This window comes from Gorilla gorilla, chromosome 10, assembly GCF_029281585.2.
Source record: "Gorilla gorilla gorilla isolate KB3781 chromosome 10, NHGRI_mGorGor1-v2.1_pri, whole genome shotgun sequence".
NCBI lineage: Eukaryota > Metazoa > Chordata > Mammalia > Primates > Hominidae > Gorilla > Gorilla gorilla.
Window position 1 is genome coordinate 56,977,020 of NC_073234.2, and position 12,414 is coordinate 56,989,433.

The 12,414-nt window shown below is 38.6% G+C and overlaps 1 protein-coding gene across 2 annotated transcripts in view; it reads right to left on the reverse strand.

The window, feature by feature from the left end:
* TMEM117 (transmembrane protein 117) overlaps window positions 1-12,414 on the reverse strand; it is a 550,223-nt gene that overhangs the window by 85,395 nt on the left and 452,414 nt on the right. For both annotated transcript variants that reach the window (XM_004052995.5, XM_055358814.2), the window contains one exon: window positions 8,045-8,204. In XM_004052995.5, the coding sequence (XP_004053043.2) occupies window positions 8,045-8,204 (160 nt within the window). The remainder of the gene's footprint in view (window positions 1-8,044; window positions 8,205-12,414) is intronic.

The window sequence follows — 12,414 nt, forward strand, 5'->3', positions numbered from 1 at the left end:
GCACTAAGTTCCAATGCAAAGTCCCATAGTCACTGTGCTCTCCTCCCTCCCCTAAGCACATAGATTCTGTGCCACGTGGCCACTGCTGGGGGATGGGGGAAGAGAGGTATCAGTAATTCAAGACTGTCTCTCCTACCCTCTTCAGTGCCTCTTTCCTAATATAATGTTAAAACCAAGCACTGTGATCATTCATCTGATTTTTGGTTCTTATGGAGGTGCTTTCTTATATGAATTGTTAAATTTCATGCTCCTATAGGGGGACGATCACTGGAAGGTTCTATTTGGATATTTTGCTCCATTTGTCCCACTTTTTTCCTTTGTTTACAAACATATTTTAACTCTTTTTAAAAAATTGTGTAAATTTATGGGGTACAAGTGTAATTTTCATACATGGATAGATTGGGTAGTGATGAAGTCAGCACTTTTAGGGTATCCATTACCTGAATCTTTTCCTTAACCTAGCAAAGAAGAAAGGTGGGTGGGATATGCTACAAGTCAAATACTTACGCAAAGAAATAGAGGGATATATATAAATCAAATGACATAATTACAAATACTTAACAGAAACTGAGATTAAGTTTTCCTTAGAAGAATGTTTTCTCTACAATTTATTTCTTGTGTCCTGTACGTAGCATGTGTGAGTCACGTTACACTTTGCTGGTATCTGTTTATGCCCTAGTTCTAGTGAGTTTACTAAAACCACAGAAAAATGTGATACAACAATAAAGGTAGAAAAATCCCATTTAGTAAATATCTATAAAAATTAATGATTTACTTTCTCTAAAAGTATTCAGAACTGGCCTGCTAATTTTATTAAAAATAATAAAAAGAACTTTACAAAAGTAGCACCAAATTCTAATGGTTTCTTTTAAAAAAAATTACAATACCAGCTGGGCACAGTGGCTCATGCCTGTAATCCCAGCACTTTGGGAGGCTGAGGTGGGCGGATCACCTGAGGTTGGGAGTTCGGGACCAGCCTGACCAACATAGAGAAACCCCATCTCTACTAAAAAAAAAATACAAAATTAGCCAGGTATGGTGGTGCATGTGTGTAATCCCAGCTACCCGGGAGGCTGAGGCAGGAGAATCGCTTGAACCCAGGAGGCGGAGGTTGCAGTGAGCCGAGATCACACCATTGCACGCCAGCCTGGGCAACAAGAGTGAAACTCCATCTCAGAAAAAAAAAAAAATTACAATACCTTTCTATAGTATAAGTGGAATTTTCCTACCAATAGAAAACCTAGGATCGACTGCTTTCAAATCATTTAAATAATTCTAATAAGGACAGGTGTTTTAGTGACACTAATTTTACTTCTTTATTTTTCTTTCATCTGGAATATGTAAACATGGGATGAATTAGAACACAGTTTAGTTGGTTGTGAACTTGTTAGGATATTTGTCATATATTTTCAAATGTCTTGAGTACATATGCTTTCTGGGGCTCTGTTTCCTTAAATTAACTCTCTTACCACATGTACTAGTTCCTACAACTTCTACATGATGCTCACAAAGAGGGATACAGTTTGCACATGACTCAGTGCTTAGCTGTCACTTCTTTATCCTCATCAAGCAGTTATTAATCTGGGCCTACTCCTGCCATGTAAGGCACTTTGCTTGGGAAGCTCCAGGGATATGAAGAGTTATAAGGAAAAAGTGACATATTGATTTGCAGTTCAGGTAAAAAGTGCTACAGGAGTTCTGAAGAGGAAGTGATCACACAGCTTTAATGAAGAGAAAGTTGAAATGGTCTCCAATGGTAGGATCTAAATGAGCAGAACAGAAAAGGCGCAATCTGTAGAGGAACAAGAGACTCCTGACACTGGGGAATAAGTATGCTGTGGGCAAATGCCCAGCAGCAAATATGTTGATCTGGGTGGAACTAGAGCATAGAAGACGTGGGAGAATACAGAGTCAGGGCCAGACCATGGAGGGCACTCAGAGAGCTCCCAGAGGCTGGACTCTCCTCTCGGACAATGAGGAGTAATGGACAATATCTAGGGCTGAGAAGTGTAAAACATGACATTTCCAACTGGAAGGTTATGCAGAAGAGCTGCATAGGGCATATGGTACGAAGGGACGTGGATGTGTGGTGGCAGAAGATCCATAGGAGATTAAATAGTATAGAGGGGAGTCAAGACTGGAATGGTGGCAAGGAAATGAGAAAGAAGAATGATATTAAAGGCATAAAGATAAATCAGTAGGCCTGGCTAGCTGACTTAGGGGAGACAGAAAAGAAGAAGTTAAGAGACCTAAATTTGGGGGCTAATTTTTTACTTATCTTTATATTAGAAACCTACTAATTTGGAGTTATAGCCCAACCTCTCTCCCCTTTTCTTTCAGATGACCTCATCACCATAGCCTCCCATGCTGAGCCCATGAGTTTCTCCAATTCCTTCCTAGGAAATCTGGAATCAGGCCTGACAGCTAGAGGGTGATTGCCCTCTCAGGTGTCGGCAGTAGCCATTTTCTTCCATTTGAATGAGAAACCTGGAAAGGCTGCTTTACAACAAGAGGAAAAAAAAGAGAAGGCAAAAACAAAAAAGATAAGAGATGGAAAATAAATGGTAGGTCTGGATTCCCTGTTACACCCTAGTCTCTGCTTTCATGTGTCCCTAGAGGCAACTACATCCCTCCTCTTGAATTGGGTAGGATATCCCTAAAATGCAGCAATACATTCCTCCTTTGATTAAATTAGCTTGGCAGGGTTATTGCTACTTGTAGCCAAAATGGTCCAAACTTAAATATTCCTCAGTATAAACTCTTCATCGTCGGTCATTTGGTGCTCTGACTACTCTCTGAACACTTCCGCATGTTATTGACATTTTACATTGTTATGATATTTTTTCATCTAGAATGTCTTTCCCTTCCCCTTTGCTGACTCTGCCTATGTAAATCCTGACTATCCTTTCTTTCTTCCATCTGTCTTTATTAAGCAGTTTTTGAGTGAATCCATAATATCTGTAAATTACAATGTTATATTTTCCCACTTGAAGTCCTTGATTTTCGTGAACTTATTGGAAGAATACTTAAAACTTACACAAATAGAGTAGAAGCATGAGGATGGTAATGGACAATCAAAGAATTTATGCTCTCAAATATATGAATGTAAGCAAATTCAATTAGACAACAGTCTACTTGGCTACTAATACCATTGACTTTAAGATGGGTTCAGAGAGGTATCAGTAGGCCATTTGGCCAATGTGGACATTTTACAAGAGAAATTATATTAGTTAGGAAATAGAGGAAGATAAAAATAGCCTTTATATAAGTAATGCTTGATACATTACTGCATAAGTGCTAAAAATTCAATTCTGTAGATACCCTTGGGACGTCCTACAGCTTAGTGACAGGCAGATCTAGAACCTGCCAGTGCTGTCTGACGCAAAGTCAGATTGGAAAGTTTTTTCCATTGCTATTTCAGGAAATAAGAAATTTATCAATTTTCAAATGCGACAAAAATATTCCGTTTTAATTATTTAAATAATTTTTTAAAATGATAGTGTATTTTAAAATATTATCCATTAAAGTAGTAATATACTCAAAGAACCATCTTGAACCTAATGCCCAAGATATATTATTATTATTTTATTTATTTATTTATTTATTTATTTATTTATTTATTTATTTATTTTTATTATTATACTTTAAGTTTTAGGGTACATGTGCACATTGTGCAGGTTAGTTACATATGTATACATGCTGGTGTGCTGCACCCACTAACTCATCATCTAGCATTAAGTATATCTCCCAGTGCTATCCCTCCCCTCTCACCCCACCCCACAACAGTCCCCAGAGTGTGATGTTCCCCTTCCTGTGTCCATGTGTTCTCATTGTTCAACTCCCACCTATGGGTGAGAATATGCGGTGTTTGGTTTTTTGTTCTTGCGATAGTTTACTGAGAATGATGGTTTCCAATTTCATCCATGTCCCTACAAAGGACATGAACTCATCATTTTTTATGGCTGCATAGTATTCCATGGTGTATATGTGCCACATTTTCTTAATCCAGTCTATCATTGTTGGACATTTGGGTTGGTTCCAAGTCTTTGCTATTGTGAATAATGCCACAATAAACATATGTGTGCATGTGTCTTTATAGCAGCATGATTTATAGTCCTTTGGGTATATACCCAGTAATGGGATGGCTGGGTCAAATGGTATTTCTAGTTTAGATCCCTGAGGAATCGCCACACTGACTTCTACAATGGTTGAACTAGTTCACAGTCCCACCAACAGTGTAAAAGTGTTCCTATTTCTCCACAGCCTCTCCAGCACCTGTTGTTTCCTGACTTTTTAATGATTGCCATTCTAACTGGTGTGAGATGGTATCTCATTGTGGTTTTGATTTGCATTTCTCTGATGGCCAGTGATGGTGAGCATTTTTTCATGTGTTTTTTGGCTGCATAAATGTCTTCTTTTGAGAAGTGTCTGTTCATGTCCTTCGCCCACTTTTTGATGGGGTTGTTTGTTTTTTTCTTGTAAATGTGTTTGAGTTCATTGTAGATTCTGGATATTAGCCCTTTGTCAGATGAGTAGGTTGCAAAAATTTTCTCCCATTTTGTAGGTTGCCTGTTCACTCTGATGGTAGTTTCTTTTGCTGTGCAGAAGCTCTTTAGTTTAATTAGATCCCATTTGTCAATTTTGGCTTTTGTTGCCATTGCTTTTGGCATTTTAGACATGAAGTCCTTGCTCATGCCTATGTCCTGAATGGTAATGCCTAGGTTTTCTTCTAGGGTTTTTGTGGTTTTAGGTCTAACATGTAAGTCTTTAATCCATCTTGAATTGATTTTTGTATAAGGTGTAAGGAAGGGATCCAGTTTCAGCTTTCTACATATGGCTAGCCAGTTTTCCCAGCACCATTTATTAAATAGGGAATCCTTTCCCCATTGCTTGTTTTTCTCAGGTTTGTCAAAGATCAGATAGTTGTAGACATGCGGTGTTATTTCTGAGGGCTCTGTTCTGTTCCATTGATCTATATCTCTGTTTTGGTACCAGTACCATGCTGTTTTGGTGACTGTAGCCTTGTAGTACAGTTTGAAGTCAGGTAGTGTGATGCCTCTAGCTTTGTTCTTTTGGCTTAGGATTGACTTGGCGATGCAGGCTCTTTTTTGGTTCCATATGAACTTTAAAGTACTTGTTTCCAATTCTGTGAAGAAAGTCATTGGTAGCTTGATGGGGATGGCACTGAATCTGTAAATTACCTTGGGCAGTATGGCCATTTTTACGATATTGATTCTTCCTCCCCATGAGCATGGAATGTTCTTCCATTTGTTTGTATCCTCTTTTATTTCCTTGAGCAGCGGTTTGTAGTTCTCCTTGAAGAGATCCTTCACATCCCTTCTAATTTGGATTCCTAGGTATTTTATTCTCTTTGAAGCAATTGTGAATGGGAGTTCACTCATGATTTGGCTCTCTGTTTGTCTGTTGTTGGTGTATAGGAATGCTTGTGATTTCTGCACATTGATTTTGTATCCTGAGACTTTGCTGAAGTTGCTTATCAGCTTAAGGAGATTTTGGGCTGAGACAATGGGGTTTTCTAGATATACAATCATGTTATCTGCAAACAGGGACAATTTGACTTCCTCTTTTCCTAATTGAATACCCTTTATTTCCTTCTCCTGCCTAATTGCCCTGGCCAGAACTTCCAACACTATGTTGAATAGGAGTGGTGAGAGAGGGCATCCCTGTCTTGTGCCAGTTTCAAAGGGAATGCTTCCAGTTTTCGCCCCTTCAGTATGATATTGGCTGTGGGTTTGTCATAGATAGCTCTTATTATTTTGAAATATGTCCCATCAATACCTAATTTATTGAGAGTTTTTAGCATGAAAGGTTGTTGAATTTTGTCAAAGGCCTTTTCTGCATCTATTGAGATAATCATGTGGTTTTTGTCTTTGGCTGTGTTTATATGCTGGATTACATTTACTGATTTGCGTATATTGAACCAGCCTTGCATCCCAGGGATGAAGCCCACTTGATCATGGTGGATAAGCTTTTTGATGTGCTGCTGGATTCGGTTTGCCAGTATTTTATTGAGGATTTTTGCATCAATGTTCATCAAGGATATTGGTCTAAAATTCTCTTTTTTGGTTGTGTCTCTGCCCGGCTTTGGTATCAGAATGATGCTGGCCTCATAAAATGAGTTAGGGAGGATTCCCTCTTTTTCTATTGATTGGAATAGTTTCAGAAGGAATGGTACCAGTTCCTCCTTGTACCTCTGGTAGAATTCGGCTGTGAATCCATCTGGTCCTGGACTCTTTTTGGTTGGTAAGCTATTGATTATTGCCACAATTTCAGATCCTGTTATTGGTCCATTCAGAGATTCAACTTCTTCCTGGTTTAGTCTTGGGAGAGTGTGTGTGTCAAGGAATTTATCCATTTCTTCCAGATTTTCTAGTTTATTTGCGTAGAGGTGTTTGTAGTATTCTGTGATGGTAGTTTGTATTTCTGTGGGATCAGTGGTGATATCCCCTTTATCATTTTTTATTGCGTCTATTTGATTCTTCTCTCTTTTTTTCTTTATTAGTCTTGCTAGCGGTCTATCAATTTTGTTGATCCTTTCAAAAAACCAGCTCCTGGATTCATTAATTTTTTGAAAGGTTTTTTTGTGTCTCTATTTCCTTCAGTTCTGCTCTGATTTTAGTTATTTCTTGCCTTCTGCTAGCTTTTGAATGTGTTTGCTCTTGCTTTTCTAGTTCTTTTAATTGTGATGTTAGGGTGTCAATTTTGGATCTTTCCTGCTTTCTCTTATGAGCATTTAGTGCTATAAAAATAGACATCTACAGAACTCTCCACCCCAAATCAACAGAATATACATTTTTTTCAGCACCACACCACACCTATTCCAAAATTGACCACATAGTTGGAAGTAAAGCTCTCCTCAGCAAATGTAAAAGAACAGAAATTATAACAAAGTATCTCTCAGACCACAGTGCAATCAAACTAGAACTCAGGATTAAGAATCTCACTCAAAACCGCTCAACTACATGGAAACTGAACAACCTGCTCCTGAATGACTACTGGGTACATAACGAAATGAAGGCAGAAATAAAGATGTTCTTTGAAACCAACGAGAACAAAGACACAACATACCAGAATCTCTGGGACGCATTCAAAGCAAGATATATTATTTAAGAAATTAAAACAAATCAATAAATAAACTGCTATTCTCTTTTGAGACAACACTGAATGTTTCTCAAAAAGGCCTCTTTTTGCCTCTAGAAATGAGAAAACCAATCTGCTATCCTGTGAAATCTCACATAAATTCAGAATACAATGGAGTATTCCTTCAGTAATTGTAGTCTTTGGTCTAGGGACTTACAATGCCTCAGGAGGGAAAAAAATTGCCTTATGAAAGCAATAAGAAAATGTCTAACAAATGGATGGATATTTAATGAGCAAGAAATAGCTAGTGTCTCTTTCTGCCCCATTCAAAAGAATAGTCCTAAAACGCCAAACAGTCACGCCAGATTACATGAGTAACACTGGTTAGTGTGATGCTATTGTATGAAAAATCTGTTGCTAAGCAGGGCAGAAATATGGTTTACATGAAAATGGAATGATCTCTGGTGAATACTGAAAGAAAGTAACAATTTCCATAACCAGAAAAAGAATTTTTACATCACTCCATTTCAACTGCTATAAAACCCTGAGTTGCTTTGACAATTGCTTTTCCCTGCTTTGCTGCTTTTATATCATCCTCATGTCTGCAGCTTTCCATTTACTAAATGACAACGATTTTTGGTTTTTGTTTCTGACTGTTTTTTTCCCCCCTAAAGCCTAGGCAGAAAATACCAATGTGCTATATGGTTTCTAGGGGCCCACCTTGCAATGTTCATAAAATACATTTTTGGTGCCCCTCTTATAAAAGTCCAGTTGGCTTTCCCTCCCAGTATAATAGCTGAAAATATAAACAGAGAAGGCCCCATTAAAAGTAAGTGTAAACGCTGTACTTATTTAGATTTATGGAGCCTGTTGCCATATCCTGTTTGTTATACTGGGAACAGAGCATGCAGCAGCTTCGCTGAGGGGAGGGAAATACACTTACCTGCATCACAATAAGAAGGTCAAAGACCAAGATAAAAGAAGCAAGGAATGCTCTGGAAACTTCATCACTGGGCAAAAATCCCCGATTCAGCTTGTCCCAGCTGATCCAGTCCGTTGTAATCACAAGTACAACCACAGACGTCAGAGTAAAAAGAACTGTCCTGTAAGGAACAAGACACTCATTAAAGAACTTAAGGCATAAAATATAGATACTAGAGAGTGCATGTTATCTGTGCTGTATTAAATGTCTGCTCCTTGGCAAGTACCTACCCTAAGGTATATTAGCCAAAAGGAAGATGAAAAAAGTTGGCCGGGCATGGTGGCTCATGCCTGTAGTCCCAGCACTTTGGGAGCCCAAGGCAAGTGGATCACCCGAGGTCAGGAGTTCGAGACAAGCCTGTCCAACGTGGTGAATCCCTGTCTCTACTAAAAATACAAAAAAATTAACCAAACGCAGTGGTGTGCGCCTGTAGTCCCAGCTACTTGGGAGGCTGAGGCTGGAGAATCACTTGAACCTGGGAGGTGGAGTTTGCAGTGAGCCGAGATTGCGCCACTGCACTCCAGCCTGGGTGACAGAGCGAGACTCCATCTCAAAAAAAAAAAAAAAAAAAAAAATTAAATGCGTTCTATCAAAAGCAATTTTCCCCAAAGAACATTAAGATAATAATTATGGAACAAATGATTAACAACAACAATATTAAAAATGACTTTGGTTAGTGCAGTAAGTGTCCCAAGAAAACATTGGTGTGTAGCTCTTAGTAAACCTGTACATTGTTTACCAAGGGTAGTGGACATGCAATGTAAGAAGATAAGGCAGATGGTGAATGGGTGAGGAAATCTTTGGATTCCATTATCCTTCTACAAAAGAGAGGGATAGTTAGACCAGACTCATCACCATCTCTAAGACTTGATAAGCTCCATACAGGGACCACCTCTAAAAGCCAATAATGTAGGCTGTTCTCATAGGAAATATATCATCCATGGCTTGTGGTCTAGTGACCTCTCTCCATGTCAGAGCAACTGCTCCCTGCTAGATAAGATACTAGGAGCCTGACATTTTCTCTTATCTATCTTTGTAGCCCCCATAAAATCTTGCATAAGTATACACAGATGGAATTCAATGAGGGTTAGTTGAAACTAAAGCATTTTTAAAAATCAGAAAAATACTCAAATTAGTCTTTAATGCTGACTTTTAAAGTTGATCTGAAATGTGGGTGATGAAAATTTGATCTGCCAGAGAATTGTCCATAATGTAGTTAAGCCTGTGCTTTTCAGGGCTATATTGATGGCTAGATATTGTTTAGAATTATAAGAAGAAAAAAAACAATTATTTGAAATAAATTTAATCAGATAAAAATGCAAGAAAGAAAAGGGAAATAAAGGAAAACAGAAGAAAAAACATAGAGGTGAAATAACGTTGTAGAACACATATCCATTTTGGCAATTAACAAAACTGTTTTTGCCCTCTAATGTCTTATAATAATTGAAACTCATAAAAAATAATATGAATCTTCATAGAATTCTCTTTTCAGTTGTACATAGTGTAAACCTCTAAGCCAAAAATTTGGTTTTCCTTTTCACAATTTCTTATTTGAGGCAAGTTATACTTTAATATAATGGATATAAAGAAACACTTCTTACTTTTTTTTCTCCTCATGAATGGAAAGATACATTATTTTTTAAAATTTTAGAAAATAAACATTCCTATTAAACCTCATTATTTTATTAAAATTGCAAACTTTCAAAAGAATTTGACTCATGACCTCTAAAATATAAAATACAGATTGTCTCCTGCTATGGTGTAGAGTAACTTTGATCACAGAAATTCAAATGAATTAAATAAGCATGGGAGAAGTTCTAACTAATTATTATAACTCAATAGATAGAAATTGCAAGTATTATGTAATAAGAATAGTGGGATTTAAGCAAAATTTTCTCCAGGTTAAGTCTATGTGTTTTTGATTTTGTTTTCTTGAGCTTGAGAAACCTCAAACAACTCTGAATGAAATCACCACAATTTCTTTTTTTCAAGAAGGAATATAACAACCTTGATGAAGAATAAATATTGATTATTATTCAAAGTTTTTTGGTAATAAGGGTATTTTCTTATCATTCTTGGCTTTTCAAATGCATTTCCCACAAGGATGCTATAAATATATACACTTTACAGGATGCATTCATATGGCTGTATAGGTTGGTAAATAGTTGGGGCTCCAATTTCCTCATGTCCCACTTTCTTTTTCTCCCCAGCCTCCTTCACAGAGCCTCTCACCTCCCTGTTATCCAGCACTGCCTGGTTAACCTCTGGTGAAACAAGGGTACTCTAGTACCTCACTCTAATTCTATAGCCAGTGTCTATTCTATTGGTCAGAGCCTGTGCTCTGTGGTATTTTTAATATCATTACTGTATTTTCATCTGGAACCCCCTTTAGTAAAGACAGTTGATTAAGAAGAATTAATACTCATATTACTTCATAGGTCTAAAAATGTAAACTGATACTGTAAAATTAAATATTTATTCAGAGGCACATTTTTAGGTGTGAAAGTCTAGGAGTTTGGAATAAGCGTCTGCTGAGAAATTAGAAACCTCATCTATTACAATATTTATAAAGGAACTATTCTAGGAGTCAGCAAGATAGCAGAATAGGAGATCCTCTACTCATATCCTCCCACAGAACAATAATTTGGCAGCTATCTATGGAAAAAAGTGCCTTTTTCGAGCTTTGGATTCAGATACGAAGTCCAAGACTGATCAGGGCTGTCTGAGAGGGCAGGCTTGTACCCAGTTGCCAGGCTTATGAACAGTGGTCCTGGATACAGACCCAGAAACAGCCTCAGCCCCCTATGAACTTGGCTACAACTCCATTTGGCCTTTGTCCTGCCACCAGAATCATCCACCAAGGAATGAGGGAGGAGTCATGCCCACATGCACTTTGTACAACAGACTGGCTGATCTCAGGCCTAGCTGTCGACCCTAAAGAGGCCCTGTAATTCAGCTCTAGCCATTCTCACCTGTAGTCTGACAGCATTTCTGCCCACACAGGGACCTGCCAGGAGATATGCCCATTCATGCCCTGGTGGCAGTCCCACCAACTTTGGTCCCACTGTAGATGCTGAAAGAGCCCTTTAACTTGGTTCCAGCTCCTCTCAGCTGTGATCTGAGAGCAGTTCTGCCCACCAAGGGACTTTATAGGAAACATGCTCATCCATGCTCCCAGAAATAGGCCTCAGGCTGAATGTAGATCCTGAAGTAGACCTGTGACCCAGCTCCAGCCCTGCTCGGCTGCAGTCAGGGGCAGTCTTGCCCAATCAAGAACCTGGCAGGAGGTACATTTGTCTGTGACCCTGGAGAGAGACCTAAACACACTGAACTCAGCTGTGGACCCTGAAGCACACTCTGTAACTCAGTTCTAGCCCCTCTCAGCCATAGTCCAGGACCAGTTCTGCCTGACCAAGGATCCACCTAGTGACCCAGTGGGAGCCCTCCTAAGAACCTGGAGAGAAAGACACCGAATAGTATACCTGGTAATAGGCCTACCATCTGTGGAGCCAACTGTGGAATCTAAAGCACACCCTTGCCCTAGTGTCTGTTCTACTGCCCAAAGTCCAATCTGTCTTGAGACCAGACAGGATCCATATACACTCTGCTCCTCGTAAGAACCAGCAAAAGTCTCATGACCCAGTTAAAATTCCAGTCAACTGTGGTCCCAAAACCAATCCTAGCAGGCTGGGAACCCTACAGGAGAAGGTCAATATCTGCCAAAGCCAATCTGTAAAGACTTGAACAGGTATTTGTTCCTTCAAATGCAGACACAAATGCAAAGCTACACAGACAATAAAGAATTAGATAAACATGACACCACAGAAGGAAACTAATAAGCACCAGTAACAACCCCAAAGAAATTGAGATCTATGAACTGTCTGACAAATAATTCAAAACAATCACATTAAAGAAGATCAATGGGATGGAAGAGGAAACAGACAACTAAATGAAATCAGAAAAACAATGCATGAACAAAATTAGAAGTTAATAAAAAATAGAAACCATAAAAAAAACTAGAAATCCTGGATTGAAGAATACAATAATAGAACTGAAAAATGCAAAAGAGAGCTACAATATCATATTTAATCATGGAGAAGAAAAAAATATCAAACTTAAAGACAGGTCACATGAAATTAGCCAGTTAGAGGAATGACAATTAAAAAAGAGTAAAGACAGCATACTAGGCCAAGCGCAGTGGCTTATGCCCGTAATCCCAGCACTTTGGGAGGCCAACGCAGGTGGATTGCTTGAGGTCAGGAGTTCGAGACCAGCCTGGGCAACACAGTGAAACCCTGTCTCTTAAAAAAAAAAAAGAAAATTCAGCCAGG